Below are 27672 nucleotides of genomic sequence, written 5' to 3' on the forward strand. Positions count from 1 at the left end.
TACAAGGAAATAACATTTTATTTGAAACATTTCTCTGTACAGCATATATAATCCAAGATGTTTGACCAGAATTACTTCTTACCCCGCACCATTCACGGGATATACTATTTACATTCGCCCTATCATCGAGTCGAACGGATTCGCGTTGCGGAAGTAGGAACGCGGCTCGATGCTGCGCGTCCACAGGAAACGCGTCGTGCTCCCGAGAAATGTATAGTTTTCGCCCGCTTCTCCGAGTCTCCCTCGAGGGTAGAGGCCGACGAGCAAAGTCCGAAGGGCGACCCTGCGACGAGCGCCCAGTGGGCGCACACACGGCTTCGAACTCCTCGACTCGCCTCGAATCGATCGTGTTGGATCTCCTTTCCCGAGACGAGTCCGCGAAGATCGGGCGGGGACTACGCGTTAGCGATGCGGCGAGTCTGTGAACAGAGCTTTGGCGTCGTATGGCAGAGAAACATCGTCGAAAGCTAACTTCTATTTAGCTCCAAAGTTCCGCTCACGGTCCCGCAGGGCGCGTCGTCGCGGCGGTTTCGAGCGAACGCGCGGCACCAGAGCTTCGTCGCCGGATTCGGACGGGCCCGTGTCGCGTCGTCTCGGATGTTTCGACGTTCGGATGTGTTAAGGTGTTTCGATGTCCTCGCGGTCCTCTCCTCGTCAGGGTCCCTCTTCTCCGTGTGTCCGCGTTTCTCTCAGTCTTCGACGGCCGTTCGCTCGCGTAACCAACCGCGCGCGTACACACGCAACACCCCCGTGTTCATTCTTGCCGCAGGGAGACGACTCTCATCGACGCTCGTTATCTGGATCTCTCTCTCTCTCTCTCTCTCTCTCTCTCTCTCTTTCGCTCTCCTCCTCAGTCATTCTGTTGCGTCGCGGTGCTACCGATACGCGCGCGGCAGCAGCTCGCGAAAGCGTGTGCACGCGTATTCCGTGGATCGAGACCGGAGGAAAACGCTCGGAAACGCGGACAATGCTTCTTTTCAGAGCATCCTCTTCTCCCCCTCGCCCTCGCCGTAACGACTTCCTCTGCTCGCGTGTTCTATCTTCTCTCTCTCTGTCGCTCTCTCGTCCTCTCGCACTTTCGTTTGTTCCTCTTTCCCCGGTTGTCGATTGACGCGCGCGGGTCTCTGCTATCGGACCGTCAGACAAATCGAATGATTCTTCGAATACTCCTCCCTCGCACTCTTTCTCTCTCTCTCTCTCTCTCTCTCTCTCTCTCTCTCTATCAACCCTCGCATTCATCACCGACCTCTCCTGCTCGCCGTCCTGTTCCTGCTGCTCGATCAAACATCCTCGCCCATACGCTACATGCGAATATTCTATTTTACTCGGCGATGCAGCCATGAATAAATTAACCGTAGAAAAGTTTCCTCTTTATACAAATGTAATATACAATGTACATGTCTATAGATCTACGCGTATACAGGGTGTTCGCGTTGCGGTCGGCATCGCGCACGTTTTTCGACATTGCCGCGCCTTCGGTAAACGGGGGGAGGGGATGTTCCCCGCTTGCCGAACGCGGGCACGTGCTCCAACCATAATCGTTTGCTCGCGATCGCTCGAAGCAAACCGGAAGAGGAAGAAAAGATCTGACGGAAACCCGACGCGAAACGCGAGCGCGCTCTCTCTCTCTCTCTCATTCTCTCTCTCTCTCTCTCTCACAGTGTCTTCATCTCGCGATTCCGACATGTCTTTCTGATCGTGATAAGGCACCTGACGCGCTGCGCAAGCGAATAAATTAATTGGTCGTCGATCGATCTCGAGGAAAGAGAGCCGACGCAACGACGTTCTCGTCGTCGCGTCGCGTCGCGTCGCGTTGGGTTTGCTCTAGAAAATGGCGGAGGTTCTTCCTCTCCTGTTTTCTTCTCGCGGCGCTCATTCACGAGGGACGCGATGGGCGACAATAACGCGGACACGCCGTACGCCACACACATACGCGAACATAGATTCACCCGGCGCATCCACGCACATGCACACACGTAGACGCGTTTACACGTACTGGTACGCGTACGCGTTCGCTCGCTCCGATTTAATATACTTTAGCGTTTCTCCTATTTACCGTTTTCCCCTCTCTGTTACTCGTGTTCTCCCACTCGCTCGCAGACTTGCTAGTTCTCTCCGTGTGTGCGCGTACTATTTATATATTTAATCGTGTACAGACCTATCTATACATAAGTGGTATGTCTCTGCGTAATACGGACGCTCGCGTACCTTTCGTCAACCTCTTTCTCGCCCGCTCTGCTACCCCTCTCTCCAATCTCTCCGGTTCCCTCTGTCGTACCGTCTCTCTCCCATTACCCTCTTTCGACCTGTTTCGCCCCCTATGCTTCGCGGTCTCCCACTCTCGCTCGTCGCTCTATTTCTCTCGGAAACGCATACTCGATCACGCACGCAAGCACGCTCACGTTCACACACGCTCTCTCTCTCTCTCTCTCTCTCATTTTCTCGTTTCCATTCTCATGGAAGAGAATAATAAATAATGAAAACACTCGCGACAGAGCCGGACGCCGGGAAACGCATCCCGTCCGACTTTTGCTCCAACGTGTACATAATATAATCGTTTCTCGACTTAAATGCAACTGCTTGTACTTGATGCGATTCACTTTGCTCCCTTCTCGCGCGCCCCCCTCTCTCTCTCACTCTCTCTTTCTCGCTTCATCTCCCGCTCCCCTTTCTACCTCAACGATCTCCCTCTCTGCCGAGAAAAAGTCAGAGTCCTGACGAGACTAGAAGTCTAGAGAAAAAGTCCTAGAGTTCCGGTGTTACCGGGTCGAGCAACCTCTTCTCCGGGTCCCTCGAGTCCCCGATCTCGTTGGCGATCGGATGATGCCTGCCTTGGCCGGCCGCGTTGTTGCCCATCGTGCTCGGGTTGCACCTGCACCCCTGCGCGGCGTGCCGAGCGTAGCAGAGCTCGCAGAGGGCGACGCAGCCCTTGAACGGCCAGTAGCAGAGCAGACAGGGCATCAGGAGGGTGAGGGCGCCGAGGCAGGCCCACCTGGAAAGCTTCTTGTTGCCGGTGCAGGAGCACGGCTCGTCGGCGCACCCGCCGGCCGCCTCGCCGTCGATTCCGCCCGGGCCGCTGCCGTCCACGCAGTGATAGAACAGTCCCTTCACGCAGCAGAGGCAGGACGCGTAGTCGAGGATAGTGTCCGCGGAACAGAAGCACTTGTTGTCGCACAACCACTTGCTGGGCAACGGGGGCGGCTCGCGGCAGGATTCGCACCGGCACCTGCCGCAGAAATTGCACATGATCGAGAGGCCGGCGGGGTCGTAGGTCCTCGAGGCGAGGCTGTTCGCCGGCTCTTTGGTGAACGAGACCGGCTGCTTGGTCACGGCGTTGATGCCGACCGGGCCCGTGGTCGCGGTGGACGCGCCCGTGGCCGCGTTCGCGCCCGACCCCGCGTTCGATCCGCCGCGAAACGCTTGCAGGTTCCTGATCGACTGCAGCCGATGATGGGTGCCGGCCACCAGGCCGTCGGACCCGGCGAGGCCCTTCTGCCGTTGCTGCCTCCTCTCGATCTTCGGACAGTCCGCGGTGGCCAGCCGTTTCTCGTCGTCGAGCCGACGCCGCTCTTGGTTCAGGCAACAGTGCTTGAACGGCGCCTCGACGTACTCGTTGATGGTCCTCTCGCCGTCCGGTCGCGGCACGGTCAAGCTCACCTCGCCGATCGGACTCCTCGGCGGTGTATCGTTCGCGCTGCTCGACAACAGAGCCCCCGATCTCGGACCGGTGGTTGTCGTCGCCGTGGTCGTCGTCGCCGTCGTCGTCGCCGTCGTCGTCGATATCGTCGCCGCCGCCGCCGTCGTCGTCGTCGTCGTCGCGGTCGGCGTCTCGTTGGACGCATCCGCGTTTCTAGGTCTGTTCCGGAAGGTGCTCGACAACGGACTCAGCGGCGCGGTCACCGCCAGTCTGGGATTCGACGACGGGAGGACGTTCGGCGAGGAAACGTTGCCCGTGGCGGTCGGTGGCAATCGGGGCGGCGGAAACGGCCGATTGTGATCGTGCACGCGAACCGACTGGACGATCTGGTGAACCGTTCGTCCGGAGGACGCGTGCGCGTCCCCGTCGTCGGCATTGTTGTTGGCGGCGGCGTCGGTGGTTGTCGCGTGGTGGCCGTCGAGACCGTTTCCAGGGTTGATCGCGTTCGCTTGCGAGGAGGGTGGCCGCGAGAGCGGCGGTATCGCATTGTTCTGCGACATCGGCCGACCGGATCTCAGCCCAAGATTCTCGGCTTGATAGCAAGCCGCTGCGTCCACGAGACGGTTCCGGTGCTCCTCCTTCTTCTTCGCCTCCAGCTCTTCCTCCTCTTGCCAATGATTCGGAAAATGGACGCCGGCGGCGAGCCCACCCGACGTTCCTTCTCCTCTCCTACCTCCTCCTCCTCCTCGTTCTCCTTCGGCTCTAGCTCCTCCCGATGATGCTGCTGTCGTCGATGCTCCGCCGATTCGACTCGACGACGAGAACACTCTACCGGTCGATCCTGCCCCCGCTCTTCTTGCTGCTGACGAGGATGGTGACGATGGTGACGTGGGACCGCGAACCGACAAAGCCGACGACGACGATGCCCGCTCGCTAGCCCATTGTTCGACGGCTCTCGATGTATCTGGAGTATGCTGCTGCTGCTGCTGCTGTTGACGATGATTCGTTGTTGACTGAGTTGGGGTAGTGAGTGTCGCCTCGTTGATTCGCACTGCCCAGCCCGCGCGAGGTGGTGGCACTCTCGACAAGGGCGTTCCATTAGCGAGGATGGTGTTCGGTAATGCTCCGCGTCCGCTTCCTCTCGCCCTCGCGACACGCGCTTCATCCCCACCTGAAAACGGTAATTCGTCCTTTAATAATCTTTCCTACCGCCTTCCGACAAACATTCGTTAATTATGGCTACGCTTAGATTTCTACGAGCAGGGGGACGGGGGGGGGGAGGCCGTGTTCGGGTCGCGACGTCAGCGGTGCTCCGGGTGTACCATTTCGGAGGAGCTCTCTCTCTTTCTCTCTCTCTCTCTGCGACAACGATATTCGGATCACACCTTCCCGAGCCACGAACGATGCCTAATACGCGGCTGGCTACCTACCTACCTACGTGGCTTCGAGGTAGGTTCGGTCCGAGAGTACGTGGGCGCGAGTGCGAGCGCGAGCTCGAGCGTTCGCGCTAGCGCGACGCGAGTGGGCCGCGCACCGCAGTTTCTTGATTCAGTGGTCACCGGCCCACTCGGAGCGCCCACAGTTCTGGAAGAACCGAGCAGCGTTTTGTTCGACCAATCGCGTCCTCTCCGCCTATCGGCGCTGCCTCGACGGATTCTTTCTCTTTCGAGGTGTCCTTCTAGGAAAAAAGTTCAACCCTCGTCCATCCTTATCGCGAGCAACACACACAATTTTCATTCTCGGCCCAACGATTGGTAAAGTCTATCCGTTCTTCTCTAAGGGCAAAAGGGTGTCTCGGTCCTGACAACCGTTCTTCGTAACCTGGGCCACGTTTCGACAGCAGCGGACAGAGGCGGGGGGAATAGGCGACATCGCGAGCGCGCGCGCCCGGTGACATTAAATCTGCCTGGTAATCCGTTCGACACCGGCACTCTCGACCCACTCTCCGGGTGCCTACGGAACTGGAAGAAACCAACGACAACGCGAAGGACCGATCGCGGCCGTCCTACACGCATCCGCTGTGTAGGTACCAGGATCGTGCGACGATGCCGGAGCCGAGCGGAGCGGCGCCCCGACGCTTGCGAAAACGAATACATTAACTTCCTGTGCTCTGCTATTCGATCTTCCCCCTTTAGGAAGCGAGACCCGCCAATTTACCCGGTTCCGTTTCGAGCCGTGCGAGTAATCTCCGTAGAAACGATCGATGGACAGAGAGCGACGCGCGACATCGGTCGAAAAAGAAAATCGCATCGCGTTCGATCGCGGCGAGCACTCGCGCGCCTCGAGCACGTGCGAGCCGCGAGCCGCGAGCCGCGAGCAGCGAGCACCCAACGCTCGCGTTCGAGAGGAAACGGGCAACAGGCGGCCCATTCAGAGGGGAAGGAATGCGCGGCCTATCGGCGACCGACTGCCATAGGTCAGAGAGCTTTTAGCGGCCGTATACGGCCGAGCGGAGATAAGGGGAACGTTTCGCGAGCTTGGGCAGCCGGTGTACACCATCGCCGAATCTCCTACTCCCCTCCTCGGGGTGCCGATTTCCTCGTTGCTCCGATATACAGAGGCTTTGTACCCGCTCGCGCTAATGGCCCTCTCGAAGAGGATCGCGACGAGTTCGCAAAGAGACGTCCACGGTTTCTCGGCGGGCTCTCTTCGGGACTCGGCCGAGGCTCGCATCCGGAGGACGCGATCTTCGGAAGAGGAGGAAACGAGAGGAACGTATCGGAGGGCGACGAGGCGAGCGAATTTTCATTGAAAACAAGACCGAGGTGAAAGGAAGTTCCTCGCAGGCGCGAACAAATCGTTTTGTCACGGTAGCCAAGGCATTCGTGCAACGGTGCAGCGTTCCGAGAAAAGATCGCGCGCGCATGCTTGGCCTTGCAGCGCGGTTTCGCCTTCGCCTCGGAAAGCCTCTCGGCTAGGAGAGCGAATCGGCCGAACCAGAGGCGCTCCGGGCTCGCAACGCGCCGCCCTAACGGGCCCTTCTTTCTAGTCGCTCGCCTCTCGACGCCCTTGGGGACAGCACCCTGGATTCTTTGCGCACCGTAACGTTGCTCGTTTCTAGACAATTCGTTTCTAGAGGATCGAGAAGACTGGCCAACGTTCAAGGAACAATGCGTTGCCTCAGCTTTTCGACGACAATGCCAGCGGGGTCTGTCGCCAATTCTTCGCGGAGGCCGAATCGTCGACGTCGAAGTCGAAGCGATCGACCGAGTTGCGGATCGGCCTGTGGAAGAGAGCAGCTCGAGGAAATTTGCTGATCGCGTAATTGTGACAGGACGCGATCGGTTCGGCAATGTCCACGCGCCTAGTCACGTCTTCGCGACGCGATGTACCGTCATCGTCCAATATTTCGAGCGCGCGGTCACGTTCCGCGTTCGTTCAGCGTTCCCGATTGTCTCGTCGCGCTTCGAACGATAACGAGGGGAGCGCGCTCGCTTATTGTTTTCCGCGACGGCTCGATCGCGGACACGAAACAATTTATTTCTCATCGATAAGCCGCGATCCGCCGAGTCGCGACGAAACCGCGTTCGCGATTCGAGGGCAGCCGAATCGATCGGCCGAAAAGCGGCGTTCGTATCGACGAGTTCGTCGACCTTTCCGCGGCCGATCCGACTCGACGAATTCTTCGGAATTTTTCAGCAACGTTCCGGTACAGATAGGCTTCTATTCGCGACGGAAATGCTCGCGATAAGACCGGACGTGCTTCCTCGCCGCGACACGTTTCCATCGGATCGCGCGTTGTCCGGCGAACCAGCGATAACACCGTTCACGCTTTCCAGGAACCCGAGATCCTCCAAACTCCGGAGCCGGAGCCTCTGGATCGTCGAGAGGAGATCCGCCGTTTTTCGAGCGTCGAGTCGCTTCGCTTTGGCACGCGGACTTTGCGATTTAAATGCCGAAATCGCAGCGCGCGCGAACGCGTTATCTCGCCGGTCCAGTTCTGCGGAACGAAATCTAACGCAGATACGTCTCGCGAGTAACATCCTCGTTACAATTACAACCGCCTGCTCTCGGACTCGATGCGTAATCTTTCGAAGCTTATCGCCGGCTCGCGAGTCTCGTCTGCGCTCGCAGCGTGTGCTGCGCGTAGGACAGGAAACGATCGAACCTCGTCGCGGACGATTCGTTCCATTCTCTTTCTTTCGGTGCGATTTGTTATACCGTTCGAGGGCTTCGCTAATGAAACAACCGGGCCTGCACCGCCGGCATTCGTCCCGAGAAATGTTCTCGGCGCCGAGATTCGAAAGTCGAGCAGGATGGAACACGAGCGCTGGTTCGTCCGGTGCAGAATTTCTTCTGCTTCCGGCCAACGCGGTCTGCGCGAGCCACCGTCGAATTTCGACGGAGCAAACGTACCGACCGATCTACGGTGAAATAGCTAGTAGAATTTTTCGGAAGGGTGATCGAGGAACGTGAACTTACTGAAAATTCATGGGACCAGCGAAAATCCAGAAAAGAAGACAGGCTCGTCGAGGTCCAAGGTCGGGACCAGAGCCGGAGCCGAGGTTGCCGATCTCGGGGGCGTCTCCGGTGTTTCGGGAGAATCGCGCACCACCGGTACACGTCGACGTACAATTTCGAGAGCCGTCGTCGCGAACGGACGTCTATCCGGGAGCTTCCTCCAGATCCAAAGGGACGGGAGAGCTAGCCAGCGTGGTTCTCATCGGTCGCGTCCTCCCGCTCCCGTGCTCATTTCCCGTCCGCTAATGTTTCCGGAGAATCGGGACAGGACGATATCCTCCCTCTCTCTCTCTCTCTCTTTCTCTCTCTGCTCTCCGGTAAATTCGCACAGGCGTCGACACGACACAGCACGAAACGAAACGAAACGAAACGAGATGAATCGAGCCAAGACGAGGCGAGACGAGACGAAACACAACGAGCCGCAGAGTGCGGGAAGCGTCGCACGCACCGTCAGACGACACCGATGACACAGACGAGTCCGACGGGACGTCCGCTCGAGGCCGTTACACGCATCTCTCGGCGCGTCCGTAACTTCCGGCGGATATCGTGCGTCTCGCTGCCTCCGACAACGGGACTTCCCCTCCAGCGACGCGTTCCAACTTCACCGGTGGGCGGGGAGCGATCTCTGAGAATAGAGTGCCGGTAGTCTCATCGCCCGATCAGCCTCGATTCACGGAGCAACAGAGGGAAAGAGAAACAGAGGAAGCGAGAGAGATAGAAAAAGACAGAGAGAGAGAGAGAGAGAGAGAGAGAGAGAAAGAGAGAGAGAGAGAGATCGACCACGAAGCAAGCCAGTTGACAACGACAGCGACAACGACAATGGCAATGACGTCGAGAACGAGAACGACGACGACGACAACGAAAGAGCAACGGAAGCGTGAGCGTGAGCGCGAGCGCGCGCGCGCGCAACACGCGGCCAACGATGAATGGACGTGTCTCGAGGTTCGGGCCGGGCCGGGTTGACTGATGTCGGCGAGACACGTCAAAGAGACCGAGAGACACGCGACGACTGCTGGCGAACGACTGACAACGAGCTCGCCGTCGCCGTCACCGAGACGAGGTGCGGAATCGTCGGCGAATAGTGGGGCCGACGAGACCGGCGACGATTGGCCGCGAGCGTAACCGGGCCGCGGGGTGGGGGCAGCCATTAATTGCGCGAGGGGGCTGGCGGCCGGGGGCCGAGGGGATCGGGGGGCGCACGCGAGACCGAGGGGACGAAAAGGGAACGACCGAGCGCCGAGAGCCGAGAGCCGAGAACTCGGAGTCGAGCGAGAGTCGAGAGCCGAGAACCCAGAACCGAGAGACGAGAGAGACGAGAGAGACGAAAGAGAGAGGGAGAGAGAGAGAGGAGAGAGACCAGAACCGAGAGCCAGTAGGACGAAACGGTGGGGGAGGGCGGGGAAAGCAGGAAGAGAGAAGGTGGGAAGGAAGCCATGAATGGCGACGGTCGGGCGAGGGGTCGAGAGGAGAAAAACTGGTGTGCGTGCGCGCGTCCGCGCGCTTACGTGGATTTCGATGTGTACGCGACACCGAGAGAGTCGAGTCGAGCTCGAGCTCGAGATCGAGAGAACCGAGAGAGTCGGGAGAACCGCAGAAACCAACGGGGAGGGACGGAGACCGATGGAGAGGGCAGGGAGACGAGAGACGAGAGAGAGAGAGAGAGAGAGAGAGAGAAAAAGAGAGAGAGAGAGAGAGAGGAACCGAGGGCCGGTCGAGTTCGAGTTCCGTGCACGGTATGCCATCTGGCGATATCGTGGCCAACGACTCGTTCGCAACACGAAGCTTTTTATGAATGGGCGGAAGCTATCATTGAAGCTTTAGATTGAATGAAAACATTACCTATGTCGTCACACCGTGTACACCACCGGCGGCGTCGTCGCGGCGACAGTGACGTTCCGAGGACGTCTCGCTGGAGACCTCGCGGTCTCGTTCCCCGTCTTTCTTCTATCCTTTCTGTCTTTTCTATCTTTTCGCGTTTATCTCCATCGTCCTCCCGCCGCCCCCGCCTCCCTCCTTAATCCGCCCATCCGTCTATCTCCGCACGACTAGACCTCTACCGTCGAAAGCCGAACGATCGCACGCCGGCAAGTTCCCGTTCCAAAACCGATCCGCGCGTCGCCGATCGATTTTTCGCGCCGATTCCGCGCTGCCGAGCGGTAAATGCCGAGTCGCCGAGAGACCGCGACCGACGGAAAACTCGGCCGGAAACGAACGCGATCGTTGCGTCCGATCAATGCGACAGCGAGTCCCCGCGGGAAAATAGGTCGGAGATCGATAGGAGCTCGTTTTGCGAGCAACAAAGGCTGTTCTTTGCGGAACTGGCCCGTCGAAAACGGGCCGAAGGAAGCGCTCGAGACTCGTTTCCGCTGGCAGGATCGTTCGCCGCGGCGGACGATAAATAGAAGAATGAACGGGGTAGTACCGTTACCGTTTAATAGCGATATCATTCCGGAGCCTCGGGAATCGTTCGAGAGACTCGTTAATTAATCGGCTCGCGTCGCGCCGGCGATGCGATCATTCGATCGATCGCCGTCGTCCACGCCCACGCGGCGTCGACGCCGATACCGATATCGATACCGAAGCGTGGCCAGTTTCGTTGGTTGGAACGCGTTATTGGGCCGATCGATTAACGCCGCGATTCGAAGGTCGATTCCAGTTTGTCCGGATCGGACACGCTGTCAGTCATTCAACGTTTCTCATTCAACGAAGCGCGCGCCGTTCGCCTTTCACGCTCGACGATTAGGTCGTGCTTCGACCTGAGTCGACTTACTTCGTTCGCGGAGTTCCGTCGGCGATCGAAGCATCGGGGAACAAACGGGTTCGGTTGGCAGAGAAAGCTGCGCGTCGAAACGGCGTACTTTGTCGCGAGTCGACGCGCGATTCGGAGGTCTGTACGAGAATCGTTGCGACGAATCCGAAAGCGGTTCACAGCTGATTTCACTGTTCCGCCGTCGAGTTTCTAGCACGGAAGGAAAATCCGCGAAAGTCGCGCGCGCGCGTTACCGTTTAAAAACACCGAACCGAGCGGAACGAGCGCCTCGACGCGACGTCTCTCCCTTGTTCTCTCGGTCTCGGACTTCCGTTCTCTTGCTCTCTCTATTTTCTCCGCGGTCCGCGAGCTACGTCGCCGATCTCCGGTGAGAACGTTCCGTGGGTCTCGGTAAAAGGCGACTCGCGATTCCGTAATCGCGCGTTCCGTCCGTCGACTTCCTACGCGACGCGATCGCTGCTCGGTCCGGGAAACTCTTGGGATGGCCGATCGCCTCGATTCGATTACGATACGAGAGAAGCGGAGGAATTTCAACGAGACCCGTTGCCGCCCCGTGGTTCCAATAGAGGTTGACAATTTGGGAAGAGGAGATACGATTATTCGTGCAGCTGGTTTTTACGATTACCGATCGTCGACGACTGTAAAAGCGAGTACAGCGAGGCTCGAACAATCGTATCTCCAAATTACCCATTTTTGCGCGAAATCCGGGCGTCGATTGGGGAGAATTCACTGCATTTACGCGCAAGCGTAGACCGTAGTACGACGAGTCCTTTCGTTCCATTTCGTTTGCTACCTACCTACCTACCTACCAACCTACCTAGCCGAGCAGTCGCGTTCGATCGCGAACAGAGTCGGCTAGTCGACTCGACTCGACTCGAGTCGAGTCGTGTCGAGTCTCTTGGCCAGCGACGGACGCAGCAGGGCGAGAGGGAAAGAGAGACGGGGAGAATGAGAGAGAGAGAGAGAGAGAGGAACAGAGAAGAGAGACTGCAGATAGAAAAACGAAACGAAACGAAACGAGAGGAAGGGATGGGCCGTCTCGTTCTGCCGCGTTACACGCTTCTATATTTATCCCACTCATTAATTCTATCCTCGTCGTGCACCGTTCATTCATTCGATCCTCCGTCTCCCCTCTATCTCGTACCTGCCGCGTTCACCGTCGTCGTCGTCGTTGCGTCTCTTTCTCCCTCTGCCGCGTACGTACGTTCATTCAGCTCCTCTCTCTCTGCCCGGCTACTTTCTATCCGTCTCTGTCGGCCTTTGCCGCGTTCTCTCTCTCTCTCTCTCCCTCTTTATCTGTTTCACACGCCAAAAGGAGACATCGCAAGCTCCCCCCCCTCTCTCTCGTTCTCTCTCTCTCTCTCTCTCTCTCTTTAGCCGGTTGCGAGCAACTCGCCGCGACTCGCCTCGCCTCTTTCCCTACGACGACGTCCTTCTCCAACCTACGTTCTGCTCTCTCGCTCTGTTTCCTTCTCGTTCTGGTTCGTTCACTTAGTCGCGCAACTAGCCACGTCGCTCCCACTCGCTCGTGCCACCCTCCTTCCCCCCAACCACCGACACACATACGCCAGGAGCGTAGCAATAGCAACCGCTGGTCTCTCGACGACTCTTCGATTTCGAACCCCTCGCGAAATCGAAATTTGGAACCCGCGAACGCGACGGATCTCTGCTGATTTTTTCAGCGATCTTTTAACGTTGAAATACGTAGGATCGCCGTCGATTCGGCCGGCGAAGGGAACCGGCGGGGCTCTGGCAACGTTATCTGACCGCGTGGCGATTCTCCCGGGGTCGTCGGGCTCGCGGGGTCCCCGCTCGTGTGTCAACGGAGATCCTGATCGCGTAATGCCGCGCTTCCGGAACGCGATGGTCCCGCCAGGCGAAAACTAAACAGCGCGGATAAACGGCGGTATCGCTTCTTTCGAGCATCGAGCCGCGATACGTATCTTCTCCGCCGCGTCGGTGTCCGCGAACATCGTGGAATATTACGACCGCCGTCGTCGACTCGGTCGCTCCCGGTTGCGGCCGAGTCCGACTTCCGGTCTAGAAAACGGTCGTCGAATCACCGTTCGTTCGATCGGAGGTTCGCGAGCTCAGAAATTGGAGCGCGCGTCCTCGCCGCGAGGATCGCGTCCGCCTCGAATCTAATCGCCGAGATACCAACCAGAATCGCTCCCCGTTCGATGTAAATCGGTGTCGACGCGGTGCGCACAGGACGGACGGGGAACAGGGTTCTACGATTCGCAGGATACGCTACTGAAAGCGTGGAAAGACAACCGCGCAGGAACGTTGAGCGAAGCGGGCGAGCGAGAACCGAGAACCGAGAACGGAGAACCGAGAACCGAGAACAGCCAAGTAAACTTTGACGAGGGCTTGGCTCTCCTCCGAGCAAACATCTGTGCGCTAAGAAATTTCTATATAAAATAAATTCCGATCCGCGGCCGAGACGTCGAGCCGTTCTCGCGCCCCTTCGGGCAAGAAGAAGGTGCATTTTTCGATGCGCCGCGCCGTTCCATCTACGTGCATAGGTACATTCGTTATTTATACCTGTTGGTCGGATTCTTCGGAACTTCGCGGAGAGCACGATTCGCGTAGATCGCTTAGATCGCGTCGATCGCCGGTGGGAGAAGAAGCGCGGATCGATCCGGTTGCAGTTCCCTAGCGCGTTAATGGATTCGGGAACGGTTGACACGGTCGCGAGAACGAATGGCGCGTCGAGTCAGCGAACGTCAAAGCGGCCAGTTTATTTCGAGCGTTTCCGATTCCTCGAGTCGAGGAGAGCGAGAGACGGCTGGTGTCGGTGCTCCGGGGCTGCGGCCGCGACTCGCAACGAGACTGCGGCCCCGGCCGGGGGCCGAGGCTCTGGGTGCTGGAACGCGCGCATCCGTCGAAACTCGATCGCGGAATGATCGCGCGATCGAGGAACACCGCCGGTCCGCGATTCGGGCCCGCTTCGCTCGGCCGCGATCCGTTCCGTTTCGCTCGCGGCTTCTCGCGGCTCCTCGCGCTACGTTCCGCGTCGGACCGGAGCGAAACGGTAAAAGTTTACGACCGCGCTGCGCTGCGCCGCGAGAAGTTGACAGCGGTCCAAAATATTTTTCTTTTAGCGTGCCGTGTCTGTCACGAAGCCCGTGCACGCGAGCCCGGTAAAATTAGAGGCCGCGCTCCGTCAAGTTATTTTAATGAGAATTCTGGTTCCCGCTGTGTCAAGATCGCGCGATTCTAAGCCGGTGCAGTGCGGCGCGGCGCGGCGAGGCGTGCCGTGCCACGTCGCGCCGCGACGACGACTACGAGACGACGACGACGACGACGACGGCGACGCGTCTGCTCTATGGTCGCTCGGTGCAACACAAAGCTGTCTCCCCCTCTCCCCCCGTTCGCTGAACACCTATTTGGCGACAAAGTCGGTAAACACCGCGCGAAAAAAATGATTCGACGACGAACTCGACTCGCGAGGCGACCACCGTGGAAGTCGAAGCGTGGAGGAGCTATTGGAAACTGTAAACTGGAAACCCGTTTGTTTTGAAGTTCCGCGACGATTGCGATCGCTCGCTGACAATGGCGACCGGGCAAACACGCTCGCAGAGGCGTGTCGATGCGAGCGCCGGGCATTGTTGAGATCGTTCCCCGTTTCCGCGAACCGAGGATCGCTTTCTCTCGGGTTTTCAAAGGTTTTCACGACGCGGCGAGCATTCCTTCGGGCGAAGTCCCGCGGGTTTCGCAACGAACCGATCGAGACCGGATAAGAACGAGGGGGAGGAGGCGAGGCGAGGCGCCTCCGTGATCGTAATTCGTGAGGGGGAGTCGCGACGCGTTTCCAGGTAATATTCTACCGCGAACGAGAGACCCTTGCCTCGTCCTGCCCTGCCTTTCCTCGCCTTCCCTTGCCCTGCGCCTCGCGGCTCGCCGTGGAAAACGCGACCCTCTCCGCCTCTCCTCGGAAAAAGTACGCGTCCGAACGAAATAGCTTTATTCTCCCTTCCCTCTCCCCGGGGCGACTCTGAAAACGCGGTTCTCCTCGGCTCGGAAAAGGTGCGAACTCTTTCCAGTATTTCGCTCAACCCCGTTCACACAGTATTGTCCCGAGCTGGAAACGCCGAGCGCGTTTCTTTTTTTCTTTCGCGATTCTTTCCTCAACTTTCCGCGCGTTTCCACAGAGAAATGTAAATCGGCCGGAGGTTACTAAACGCGCGATCGCGGTGCACTCGCAATTTCTTCATCGCCGAGGTGTGTCCGAACGCTCGTCGGCGTCTTCGCCATTTTACGATCTCGAACGGGACCGTGCGCGCGCGCGATCGCAGAAACGAGAAGCGGCGAAAACGCGAGCGGAGATATACGATAAGGAAATGAAGAAGCACGCTCGCGCGTAGCCGTTTTCCAGGATGTTGCGTCTTTTTGTCGAGCTCGCGACAGGGAACGACGCGAGCACGCCCCACGCGGCGTAAACGTTGCGACAGATGTGTGCTCTTCCTCGAGTTTGTTCGCCGCTCGAAACGCGGCGACGAAACCGATCGAAACACGCGAGCAGCTTCTCCCGGACGCGCGTCGTTCGGTCGGTTCGCAGAGCGGAGTCGATCGGCGCGTCGAGATGAACGCGAAATCGAATTTCGCAGGTCCGAGAACGATTTATTGGCCGGACGATTGCCTCGCGTTTGGTTACAGACGCCTCGAAATCGATTGCCAAAGGAAACAGCCCGAAAATACGAGGGTCTCGCGCTTCGCCTCGCCATTCCGCGCCGGCTCGCGTCGACGGAAGGCCGGACGGACACGCGCGACGTTTCCGGTTTTCCGTGAAACGCGTTCTCTCTCGAGACTCTCGTTTCCTCCGATTCGTGGAAATGCGTTTCGGGCGCCGCGCCGCTTCGTTTCTCGATTCTTGGAAGGCACGTTCCGTTCGATTCCAGAACCGGATGGGTGCTTCCAGACTGCGCCATGGGAAACGGCCACCGATCGATCGTTTACGAAACCACGGATATATCGGAAACTTTGAAGTCGACGAAAGATTCCAGCATCGGAGAGAGATGCTCGCGATCAGAAAATAATTAGAAAATAATTCCAAAAGAGCACGAAATCTTTGAGCGTACATTTGAAACGTATCGAATCCGAACACGAACACTTTGGGCGCTCGGGCTAGCGTTCTTGGACGACGAGGACCCGTTTGCTACCGTCGCTCGAAGGATTCGAGTCTCGGCAGGCAGCGAACGACTACCGACCATCGACTGTCCGGTGTCGAGTTTCCCCCGAATCGCTGAATGATCCTGGACATCGATCCCCATGAATGAGACAATCGAGTTTTATGAGCGTCGGCGGTCGGCGGTCGGCGGTCGGTCGGCGTCGCGACGGATTTCCTTGAGGAAGAAGAGAGAGAAAGGGAGGAAGAGAGAGAGAGAGAGAGAGAAGAAGAGAGAGAGAGAGAGAGACCGGGAGCGGGCAGTTTACGATGACACGAGGGCTCGCCGTCGGCGACGGGCAACAGCGTAGAAATTTCGGGGAACCCACCGGAACGAGTCATTTCCTGACAAAGGGACTCGCTGGGTGGGAGGGGGAAGACAATGGTAGCCCTGCGAGCCCTAGTCCTCCCCCGCGCCGTTCCCCGCAGGTTTCGCAGCCACCTTGCGTTACCTGTTCCCTCGGGCCTTAGGTCGTCGCGTACCTGCAACACCGGCTCTCCTCGCGCCCATTACCTTTATCCGGCATCGGTTTCAAATTTAAGGCGCAATAAAATCATTCGGGACAGGCATCGGTATCGTTCCAGAAGAAAAGAAGCGCGACCGGCTCCTCCGTGATTTACGGCAGTGATTAACCGGACAGGTACGCTTACAGGCGCGCAAACGCGCACGCACACAGAGGCGCTCTGTCTCTCTCTCCCTCTCTCTCTCTTTCTTTCTCTCGCTCTGTCTCTCGAGAACGCCTACGGAGGACAATCGATCACTTATTTGCTAAACCGGCCTTCTCCGGCCGGCGGAATTTGTACATCGTCCGCTTCGTCTCCTACAATCGCAATTTGCCTACGGTTTTCGCGTGTCCGGCGCTGCTGGAAAGATTCGCATTGGTTCGACTCGTCGAATAAGCTTCGTTCGGCGAACGAATGTGTTCGCGAGTCGGAATACGCGTTGCGCGTATTCTCGAGCGCAGCGCGGCGCACGAGAAATGGAATGTGGACACCATATGGCCGGAATGTTACTCCAACCACCCACTCGTGCCCGTCCGGAGCGCGTTCGCGGTGTCCGTTGGTTCCCCTCGGATGTCGTCGCGAACGTCGCGAACGTCGCGCTTTTACGCTTCACGCTCGCGCCGAGGAAAGTTCGTTAGCGATTTCAGTCGTAATTGCACGGCTCGCGGAATGGAAATTTATAGCCGGTGTTACCACATTCGCGTCACGTGAAATCATTCGCCGGCCAGGAATTCCGATTGTGCGTGCGTGCGAGCATACGGTCGACCGATCCAGCGATCCAACGATCCCGGCGAGCTTATTCACGCGAGTCGCCTAAAAGAGTCCATCTCTCGATCGATCTACAACTTTCCGGGCGATTTCATCGAACTTCGACGCGAAAGAATTTCATATCCGAGGTCAAGATCGCCGACGCGTTCGGCGACGGCGTTTTGGAATCTTCGAGGGGATCGAGGCTCCGAGAGAATAAAAAGAAGGGACTACCGGCAGCAGAGTCGTCCACGGAAAAGGAAGGAGAAGACGAAGAAGCGGTATAGAAGATGGGGGAGGAAGAAGGGTATTACGACTGAAAAGGCGCACGGTTGTTAATAACGGGGCAGAGGAGGAGGGTGTGCAAGCCGTTCCGGAGCTCGTCCGAAAAATACAAGGCGACGCGTTGAATATTTTGCGCTGAAAACGGCTGGCTGATTATCCGAACGTGGGCCCAGAGAAATCCGGATATCAAATGCGCGGTCACGTACGCGAGTTTACGTGTTCTCGCTCGCGCGTACGTATAAATACAAGCCCACGCACGGCCGACCCACACTCCGGCGTCCACCGTGGCTTTTTCGCGGCCGTGTCGTCGAATGCCGACCCGGGGTCTGACCCGACGAACCCTTTACGGACCCATCGGGCAGCCGACGAAAACCGATATATCGCTTCTAGGTCGGCCGATTTTTGACAATTGTCGCTTCGAAACCGGGAACCGGACGACGCGACGCGAGTCGAGCACGGAATTTCGAAAAATTCTTGACGAAAGAAGGAAGAATCGACTATACAGTAATGGTCACCCTAATCGACGCCAAGATTGACATAACCTTGATATAAACTCGTTTTTATAGTTATCCATCGTCGACGATTATAAGAACGAGCCGCAAGACTCGAACAATCGTATCCGCTCTTCCGAAATTGTCCATTCTCGTGACCGATCCGAGCGTCGATTAGGCAGACGTTACTGTACATGCACGGGCGTACAACAGGTAATTGTTGCGACATTATGCGTATGGGAGCAGCCAGCGGAGTCGTCGGCGTCGGGGAGGGGAGAGAAAAAAAGTAGCGTTCGACATCGATCTTGCTGGCGTCGCATTCTGAATGAAACCACGTTCGCTCGGACGGCCGCATGGACGCATGGACGCATGGACGAGCGGACGTACGGGCAGATGGACGGTCGAGAGGGTCAACGTTCCCTTCCCTTCAAGGACGGCCAGGGAAAAGTCAAAGAACAGTCGAGGAGGCGTAGGAGCAGGTCGAGCCGCGGATCGGAACGGAGACACGCCGCGTCTCGCGTCCCTCTTCTCTCTCTCTCTCTCTCTCTCTCGCTCTCTCCTCTTTGCTCGCTACTCTCTCTCGACTCTCGAGTCTCGTCTCTCCTCTCTCTTCTCTCTCTTCCCTCGTCTCGCGTCCCGCATCACCCGCCGCACGGAGAAAGAGGATCCGAGAGCTATTTCGGGACCACGAATTTTCACGGGAGTAATAATAGTAGACGAGGCGGAATAGATAGCTCTAGGTATTCCGTGCGTTTCAGTTTCGACCGCGCCAAGCCTTCCCGCCGTGCCGTGGCGCGAAACGGAGCCGAAACGGAGCCAAGCGTACTCCCGGTCGATCGGAAAAATTCGCCAACGTTTAGCCGACATCGCACGGTCTCGAAATTTATTCGTTTCTCGCGTATCGACGGGTCGTTCCCGCGGAAGAATAAACAAATAAAAACGTCGTGATCGACGGGTATTTCGAACAACGCGAGAACGATCGAGTTCGACTCGGAAACGCGGCGAAACCGTCGCCGGTAACATTCCGAACGATTCCGATTACGAAACGACGCGCTTGCGTCGGGTGTTTACGGAACTTTAAACGGAAAGCAATACTCATCGATCTTATTTGCAATTGTCCACGCAGGCGATATCGGCCGGCGTAATCGCGAGTCGAAGAGCCGGTTTCCGGTGTTGCGACGATAACCAAATTCCCGACTTCCTGGACTCGCGATTAGGATTTACGGCGCGATCTTTTCTTCGGCGCGCGCGAGTTGTTTTCGCGAACGTCTCGATTAAGTACACGTTTCCTGCAACGTCATCGCTTCCCGAAAACAAGTCGAAGAACGGAGAGCGCGGCCGAATATCTTTGATCGCTCGAGAGCGTCGCGACGTTCGCCAAAGTTTGCCAATGAACCCCGCGCGGCACGCGAAACGGGACGAGTTTCGCGGGGCGTGCGAACGATGGCCCACGTGCTCGCTCGCGCACAAGAGACACGGAATAAACAATGAAAAAGAGAGACGGAGGGAGAAAAGAAAAGTAGGCGGAAGAGCAAACGGAAAACCGGAGCGGGTACGCGGCCGCGTGGCTCTCTTTCTCGGCTCGACAGAGGTCGCGCGCCTCGATTCCACGATCCAACGATACAATGATTCAACGATGTATCGCCGTCCCTTTATCGGAGCTATTCGTAAAACCGTCGACGAGATAAGCGGCTCTCGGTGAAACCTAGGCCAAGCATGTGGGTCAGAGAGACTGACCGAGACCGCGCGGACACCGCGGAAAAATTCTTTCGTGCTCCGGAGAGCCGAGACTCGCTTTTAAATGCCTCCGAGAAAGAGACATCGACGGAAACGCATCCGATACACGCTGGACACAATGGCTGTGCCGGCAACGGATGTTACACGCCTATAGCTGAAACGAAGCCACGCCCGACGGCATCGCGCAACGGGAGCAAAACGAACGGCCTCTGCTCGTTTCAAAAACGATCGATCCGACGATCGCGATGATTTTCAGACGGTTCTGGAGAAGAGGGTAGACACCGGGGGAATAAAATGGGCGCGGGCTGTCGCGTAGATCGGTCCGCGGTAGCAGAATAGCAGAAGCCTAGCAGCAGCAGCTTGCCGGCAACAAGACCGAAAAGATTACGAGCTGGTTGTTCTGCTCGCGAGCGAGAGAGGAAAGGACGCGGGGAAGCAGGCGGTGGAGGAGGAGGAGAGGGGAACGAAGAGCGATCGAGCAGACCGGATATGACGCGGCGACAGCACATAACGATGATCGTAGATTGCGTTCGGTGCTTGTGCAAAAGGCAGCAGCCGAGCAGGAGCGAGTTGATGAAACGACAGCGAACAGGGGAGGGTAAGAGAGCACGGGTGGACGGAGAGGAGAGGAGAGGAGAGGAGAGCGGGCCGCGCGATCCGTCCGGGATCGAGCGAGACCGACGGAGAGAACGAGAGAGAGAGAGAGAGATAGAGGACCAGCGAGACACGGGAAAGCGTGAGAGGAGATCAAAGACGGACGGAACGAGAGATAACGGGGTTGGCAAACACCGAGATAGCGTAGCGGCGGTGTTCTTGTATTATGAACAAAGAGAAAGAGAGAGAATCGAAGAGCGAGAGTGTCCGAGGAGAAGAGACAGAGAGAAAGAGTGTGGGAGGTGGCGCGACCCAAGCGTTTCGAACCGATTCGATTCTTCTGCTTCGAGAAGCGCTTCGTTCGATTCCGAAACCCGAAATCCGAAATTCCGAAATCCACGGCCGGATCCATGGGTGCTCGCGGCCTGCGACTTGGCACCCGAGGAGACATCTCCGCGGGACACCCGGATCCAAAAGCACTTGCCACCCGAGCTCCCGTGTACGTTCCCGATCTCGTTGGATTTCAACGGGCGAAGCGCGATCCGAAAGAGAATCGACGGCGCTACGTCGCGCTTCGCCTCTTTTTGGGAATTCAGCGTCCGGCCAGGCTGCTCGAGAGTCCGGTGAAATCAACTCGAGAAGACAATCGAGTCGCGTCCCTTATTAGAGATTCGATCGCGACCTTATTACGCGGCTGGAGCGCATCGGGATAGGTCGACGAGCTCGAGCCGTTCGCGATCGTTACCGTGTTACGAATATATCTGTTAGCCAACTCGAACATAAGTACCGCCGATCCGCAGTCTGCTTTCCGTGTTCTCTCTCTCTCTCTCTCTTTCTCTCTCGCTCTCCGATCTTTACAAGGAAACGCCGGAAGCCGATCGCGTTGCAAAATAGAATGTACGCGACAACCATGTTCCGCGGAAGATTCTCGATGGATCTGTTGAAACGCGAGACAGACGGCGAGATCTCGAACTTGTAAGTTCCGCGAAGTCAATGGAAGAACGCGTTCCGCAATGAAATTCTGTGGAGAGTTGCGAGGATGTGGCCGGGAGAGCGAGGATCGCGGATCGAGGAGGAGAAGGATGCGCGAGCGATGCGCAATCGGAATGCCTGGGCGATGAGCGAAACACCGCGCGCGCTGCACCGTGTGCTGCACCGAGCTGCGCCGCGTTGCGCGTCGGCCACTCCTTTCGCGACTCTGCTCATACTCCTTCGATTCATTATTCCGGGCACATGTCGCTCAAGGACACGGGGTGCTCGCGCGAAGACGATCCGCGTGCATTCGCAACGCGTTACCACACATGGGCGAGGCGAACAGAAGAGCGGCGAAGGGAGAGAGGAGAGGAGAGGAGAGGAGAGGAGAGGAGAGGAGAGGAGAGGAGAGGAGAGGAGAGGAGAGGAGAGCAGAAGCGAGGCGAGACGGGACGAGGCGAGGCATTACATAAGAAACGGGCGAGGAGCCGCTCGAAAACGCGCCTTCGATCCCCCGACGTCCTGGGTTCAAAGATTGTAGAACGTGACCAAACGCGGAGCGGAATTTCACGAACGGTCGAGATCCGAACGTCGCGCGTCGGCGACGGTGCGCGTTGTTCCGAGTGCAGCAAGACGAGGCGCGGCGAGAGCCGTCGATAATCGGATAGCTCTTTGCGCAAGAGAACCAAGAGAGGCCCCCCGTTCGATTCGTGAATGAAATCCGCGCGCTATCGAATTCGCGGCGTCGTTTTCGCGGGTTCCCGTAAATTACGTAAATATCGGCTGTTCGGTCCGTAGAAAGCGTCGCGTCGCGACTTCCATTCTCTTTCTTTCTCTCGCGGAGAGAGTAGTAATCTTCCTCGGGAATGCTCTCGAATATATTTATTCGATAACGCGATATCGTGCGCTTCTTTCCTCCGGCCGCGGCCGGTCTCTGTTTGAAAAACAGAAGCGAAGCCGCGGCACGTTGCGCTCATCGATACACTTCGTCCGCGAGATAAACGCGTCGGTATTATCATCGAGAGAAGAGTTACGCCTACCTAGAAAATTCCCACCGGACGATTTCGACGATGGGAGGCCGCGGATTTTCATTTATCGCTACGATCGATTTTCCGGCGGCCAACGGGGACGCGACCGATCGTTCGAAACGCATTGGCTGCCCGTGATCGCGAGCAATCGATGGTTACTTGCTTCGAGGATCTAATTTATAAAGCACAGGCCGTCTCTCGGTAAGATAATCGGACACGGGGATGCGCCCGAATCCGAGCAATTTTCCATTTCGAAGGAAAATCCGATCGCCGCGGTATCGACGGATCTCGTATCGACGTTTATCGGAGGCCCGTATCGTTATCGAATTCAAAAGCAAAACAGACAGCCTGCTCGGCGTTGTCGGACCTTATCCCCCGACGGGATTCCATAGGGCGTCGCTCGAATCCTGACACGGCACGGAGCGAAGCTAGTTTCTCGTAAAATGTCTCGCCGCGGCGATCGCGGTACTTCTCGGTTCGTACCATCGACGAAATATAATGAATATCGCATTGTCGCGTATCTCGGACGCGGCTCGAATTATTCAGCTCTCCGAGGATATATCGGAAAATCACGTTCCTCGTTGCCTTTTACGTCATCGGCTTCGCTCCCGTCCCTTTGCAGGAAATGACGCGCGCAAACAGAATAACAAAACGGAGCGAACGCTGAACGTTGGCCGCCGATATTGCCTCACACCGTCGTCGAACGTTTCCAGTCACGGAAGCCGTAACATTTGGCCGGACATCGAGACGGAAAAATTGATCGAGGAACAAACGATTTCATCCGGGTTAACAACGATTCGCTTCTACGTGTCGGCTGGAATCGCGAAACGTAGGTCAATTCCCAAGTTCAGATGAAAAGTTGCGTCACGCGGAGTGCGTGGGTGTCGCGGAGCACCGAGGCCGATAAAAGGGAACTTCGGAGAGAACGAGAGAGAGAGAGAGAGAGAGACGAATCGATACGAGCCTCCGACGACGCGCCCAGATCGGTCTCGCGCGTTTGCGAAACCGCTGCGGAGCGCCGAGTACAGTAACGTCTCTCTAATCGACGCACAGATCGTCCAGAAAAATGGACAATTTAGGGAGATCCGGTTCATTTTTATAGTCACGAATCGTCGACAAGTATCCCAAATTGTCCATTTTTCTGCAGAATCCGAGCGTCGGTCAGGGAGACGTTACTGCACACCGAGCTCCGGGTGCGGAGAACCGAGCCAGTCGAACCAACGATTTACGAATACAACAGGTGTGATAACGCTTACCGGTCTTCATTGATAGCCGCGCGAGACCGCTGCACTAGCTGAATGAGAGACTTATCGATCGGCGCTCGATCGAGATGCAATCGGGTCGGACAGCTTTCGGTATCGCTGATTCCAAGGCTCCGTGAACCGTTGATAGCGAAATCGCTATCGCGATTGCTTCAACCATTGAGAAACACCAAAGGGGGAAAAAAGTTCGAGTGTCTAACGGCTCCGTCGGTTTTAATTGTCCGCAACCTACTTAACGATCGTATTAAACTTCCTGCTATACCACCGCAACGATTCGATCCGTCCACTCTCTCTCTCTCTCTCTCTCTCTCTCTTTCGCGCACACTTCTCTTACCGTTCCGTTCAATTTTCCGCCGATTCGCTTATCTCAGCCATGCCCCGACCCGTGGACTCGCAACGATGATAAAGTTAAATCAATTTCCAGTCGCGATCAATCTCGACGCCGCGATTTCTCCGCGCGGAGCACGAAAGCGACGAAGCGATCGGAGGGCGAGCAGTCTGCGCGTTCGATCTTTCCCGATCGACGAGCCGCGCTGCGAGCAACGGAACGTCGACGTTCGACTCACCTACCTATGCGCCATGCGTGGAAATCATGGCTTCATTCATGCCAGACCGACCCTGACTCGCGTGCGTGTATCTGTGTCACGATACGCGAACGCAGACGCGTTCGAGCACTCCTTACTCCGCTTAGAAGAGAATGTCGCGCCGCGTCGGAGGATTCTGCGGCTCGCTTGTGCCAACGAACGAACGAACGAACGGCTCTGTTCGTCTTCTCGATTTCTCGCTGCCACGATTCCTCGACGCTGTTCGAGTCGCGGCAAGGTACGCGTAGGTTTCCGATTCGGTTCGCGTAGCCGCGTCGACCGCGCTCGATATCGGTGACTATCTAATCGGCTATCCAGCTATCCGATCGGATATCCAGGTGACGGGCTGTGGATCTCGATTCTCGGTACTCTGAGTAAGCGATTCCGAGTTTGTCGAGATAGTATCGGCAAAGGTCCCCCGATTCATCGGGATACGCGTCAGCGGGCACGCGCGCGCGCGCGCTTGCGTGCTCATCGGATTTCGTGGAAACAGGCTACTCGGCGAGGTCGCGAGTCACACCGATTATTCTCTCTCTCTCTCTCTCTCTCTCTCTCTCTCTCTTTCTTTCTCGCCGTGTCTCGAGCGTAAATCGAATCGGCCTAGTCCGTACGTACGCGATTCCGAGACCGAGACCGAGACAGAGTCGAGAGCGAGTCGGGAGAGAACGGCGGAGGCAAAGTCTGCAGGTACGCGAGACCCGCGATTGGCATTCATTCCTATTGCCGTCGGAGCGAATGACGCGTTCGTGTTGGTGAGGCATTCGAATGCTCGTGCGAGCGCGCGAGCGCATGCGCCCGTACGCGGCCTGTACTCCGCTCGAAGAGAGAGGAGACCGAGAGACCAGCGATGGGACCGATTCGATCGCCGCCGCGCCGTATGGAAATTTTCGAGCGGCGACACACCGCCTGTCGCGCACCGCGTCGCCGCGATTCGCCAACATTTTTAGATCGTCCGATCGCCGATCACCGATCGCTCGTTACGCGTTGCACGGCGAAACCGCGAACCAGTTTCCGGATCCCTCTGTTACGCGAAATGGGACCCAGGCACTTTTCACGGACGCGGCTCCATTGTTTTGGTTCGCTCCAAGATAAGCAGGCTCCGAAGCGATTATTAGAACTAGAACGACGACTTCGGAGCGATCGGTCGATTAGATTTTCATCGAGATCGACGGGAACGGACGCTTTATTGTGCGGAAGACGAGAGATAAAGAGTAAAAAAAATTGTGAAACAGATAGGAAACAAAAGAGCCGGGTAATAATACGGTGCGAAGAAAGAAGGAACAGATTTCGAACGATAATTGAAAAGACGGAGAGAAGGCCGATCGAAAGTCGATCCAAGATTTACCGCGGACAAGACAAAAGGTAGCTCGAGAGCCGACTTCGATGCGACATCTGGCTTTCGTTGATTTCGAAAACGATCTCGCTTCATTTTCCTCGTTTCCTAGAAACTCTGAATGTCACGAGCGAGCATTATCGCGGCGCGGTGTGTGCGCGCCGCGCGATTTCAACCTCGGCATTACCGGGCTGAGAAACGTGGAAACCGGGATCGCGCGGCGATAGGGAATCGATGATGTTATTCGCGCGAGCAAAACTAGTCGACTCGGCTCGACTCGAGCGGAGCGGAGTGCTCCCTCGGAATACCATTCACACCCAGGCGCATTCATAAGCAGTCGGAACAAGGCGAATACTTTCCGCGAAACTATGGACGGGCCCGCCTACGAGGTCGCCGTTCCCCTCGCCGATTGCGAGCTGCGTTCTGCGTTGCTGCGTTTCTGCGAGAGTGGAGAGAGACGGACGAGAGAGAGAGAGAGAGAGAGAGAGAGAGAGAGAGAAACAGAAGAGAGAGGCCGACCCCGAGGATCCGAGGTGGAAAGAAAACGCGGCTACACGCTCGACGACCACGTCGGCGTTGGCGTCCGCGTCCGCCGTGCCGCGCGCGGCTCGGAGCAGAGCGGAGCGGAGCGGAGCGGGCCGAGCCGTCACGAGCGGAAAGGTGGCGACCGTGTCCGGGGGCGACTTTCTCGCGCGCAACTTTCTACACCGGTAAATTTCATTCACTACTCGTCGGCCCGTGCCAGCTCGCAGCTCTATGAAAGCGTAGTGTGACTCAATCCACGCGACGAGTCACGCTCCGTGGATCCTCGATCGCGTTTCCCTTCCGAGAGGCCCGCGAACGAGTCCGTCCGGCGTCGATTAAACGAGGGTTAAATACGCTTTCCTTTCGGTTAACCGGCCGTTTCCGAAACGAACGCGCGTGCAACGGAGGGAACCGGCCGCAGCCTCCGATGTCCCGTGTCCCATGTCCCGTGTCCCATGGGCACACCACCGTGTACCGTGCAACCCTCGAAGCCGTGAAACCTTTTGTACGCGCCTTGCCCCCGACTGGTCTGCGCGCGTATTAGATTCCAGCCGAGACAATGGGGAGAAACCGGAAGCAGCTATACGCGAGCATCGATTCACGAGAAACTGGAAGACCGGTGGTATAATAGGAAACGGTTGGCTCGCGAGCGGATTTCCTAACGTTCAACGGAATTTTACTCTTTTTCTTTCACCGCGCGCGAAGCGACGATCGAAGAACGCGAGATTTGTCTAACAACGGTTCGACAGATTTTACGCGTTCGCATACGAGAGTTGGAAGAATAATTTGAAACCGTCGAGAAAGATAAGGAGAGTTCGCTCTCGCGGCGGAACGTCCGCCGTCGCGGCGATGCGTCCGTGTATACACAGCTGAACCGGAGGCTTTATGAATGGGATCGAGTCTGCGACGTTCGGACCGATCGCCGGCTGTGTTCGCGCAAGCGAAGTGCCACTTGGCGGTAGTTTCGATAAGAGAGCGAGCAGCGCACGGGTACGCGTATCCGGAAGCGCTTTCCTGCGGATAAGTGGAGCGCCGCCCTTTCGGCGGCTACGGTTCCCCGACTACGCGGCAGGGAAGACGAGGAACCGTCGCGCGGAGAACGCGACTTTGCTCGGTCCTCGGCGAACAATGCTTATAACTCGTTCGAAGGAACAACGAATAAATAAATATGTGTACTCACCGTTTCGACTAGGGGGCCGTGGAGGCGCAGGATACTGGGGCGGCGTCAAGGGTGGCGGCTGCGGCGACACTCGCGCAGACGAGGAGGTCGTTGAGCCTCGGAACGCCGGTCTAAGCGTCGTCGACGTGGTAGTCGTCGTAGCCGCCGTCGCTGTCAGCGAGGACGTGGTGGCGGTGGTGGTTGTGGTGGTGTTGCTGTTGGCGATGCGCTGCTGGCCGCTGTACCTCGAGGCGGTGCTGCTCGAGCTGTTCGACGGCCAGGGCGGGCGCCGCGGGGGCACCACCGGGGGCAGCTCGTAGTCCAAGGTATCCACACTTTCGGCACTTCCGGTTCACCTGTACCCTGCCACAGCGAGCTTCCTCTCTCTCCCTCTCTCTCTCTCTCTCTCTCTATCT

At 57.4% G+C, this 27672-nt stretch overlaps 1 protein-coding gene across 1 annotated transcript; it reads right to left on the reverse strand.

Annotated features, from left to right (window-relative positions):
* sty (sprouty signaling antagonist) lies at nucleotides 1–27605 on the reverse strand (the record flags this gene model as incomplete). Its single annotated transcript, XM_033482940.2, has 2 exons — nucleotides 1–4808; nucleotides 27278–27605. Coding segments are annotated over 2 exons (2391 nt in total), but the record flags the coding sequence as incomplete, so codon positions are not given.
* Nucleotides 27606–27672: the final 67 nt, after the last annotated feature.

This window comes from Megalopta genalis, chromosome 5 (genome assembly GCF_051020955.1).
Source record: "Megalopta genalis isolate 19385.01 chromosome 5, iyMegGena1_principal, whole genome shotgun sequence".
Classification (NCBI taxonomy): domain Eukaryota; kingdom Metazoa; phylum Arthropoda; class Insecta; order Hymenoptera; family Halictidae; genus Megalopta; species Megalopta genalis.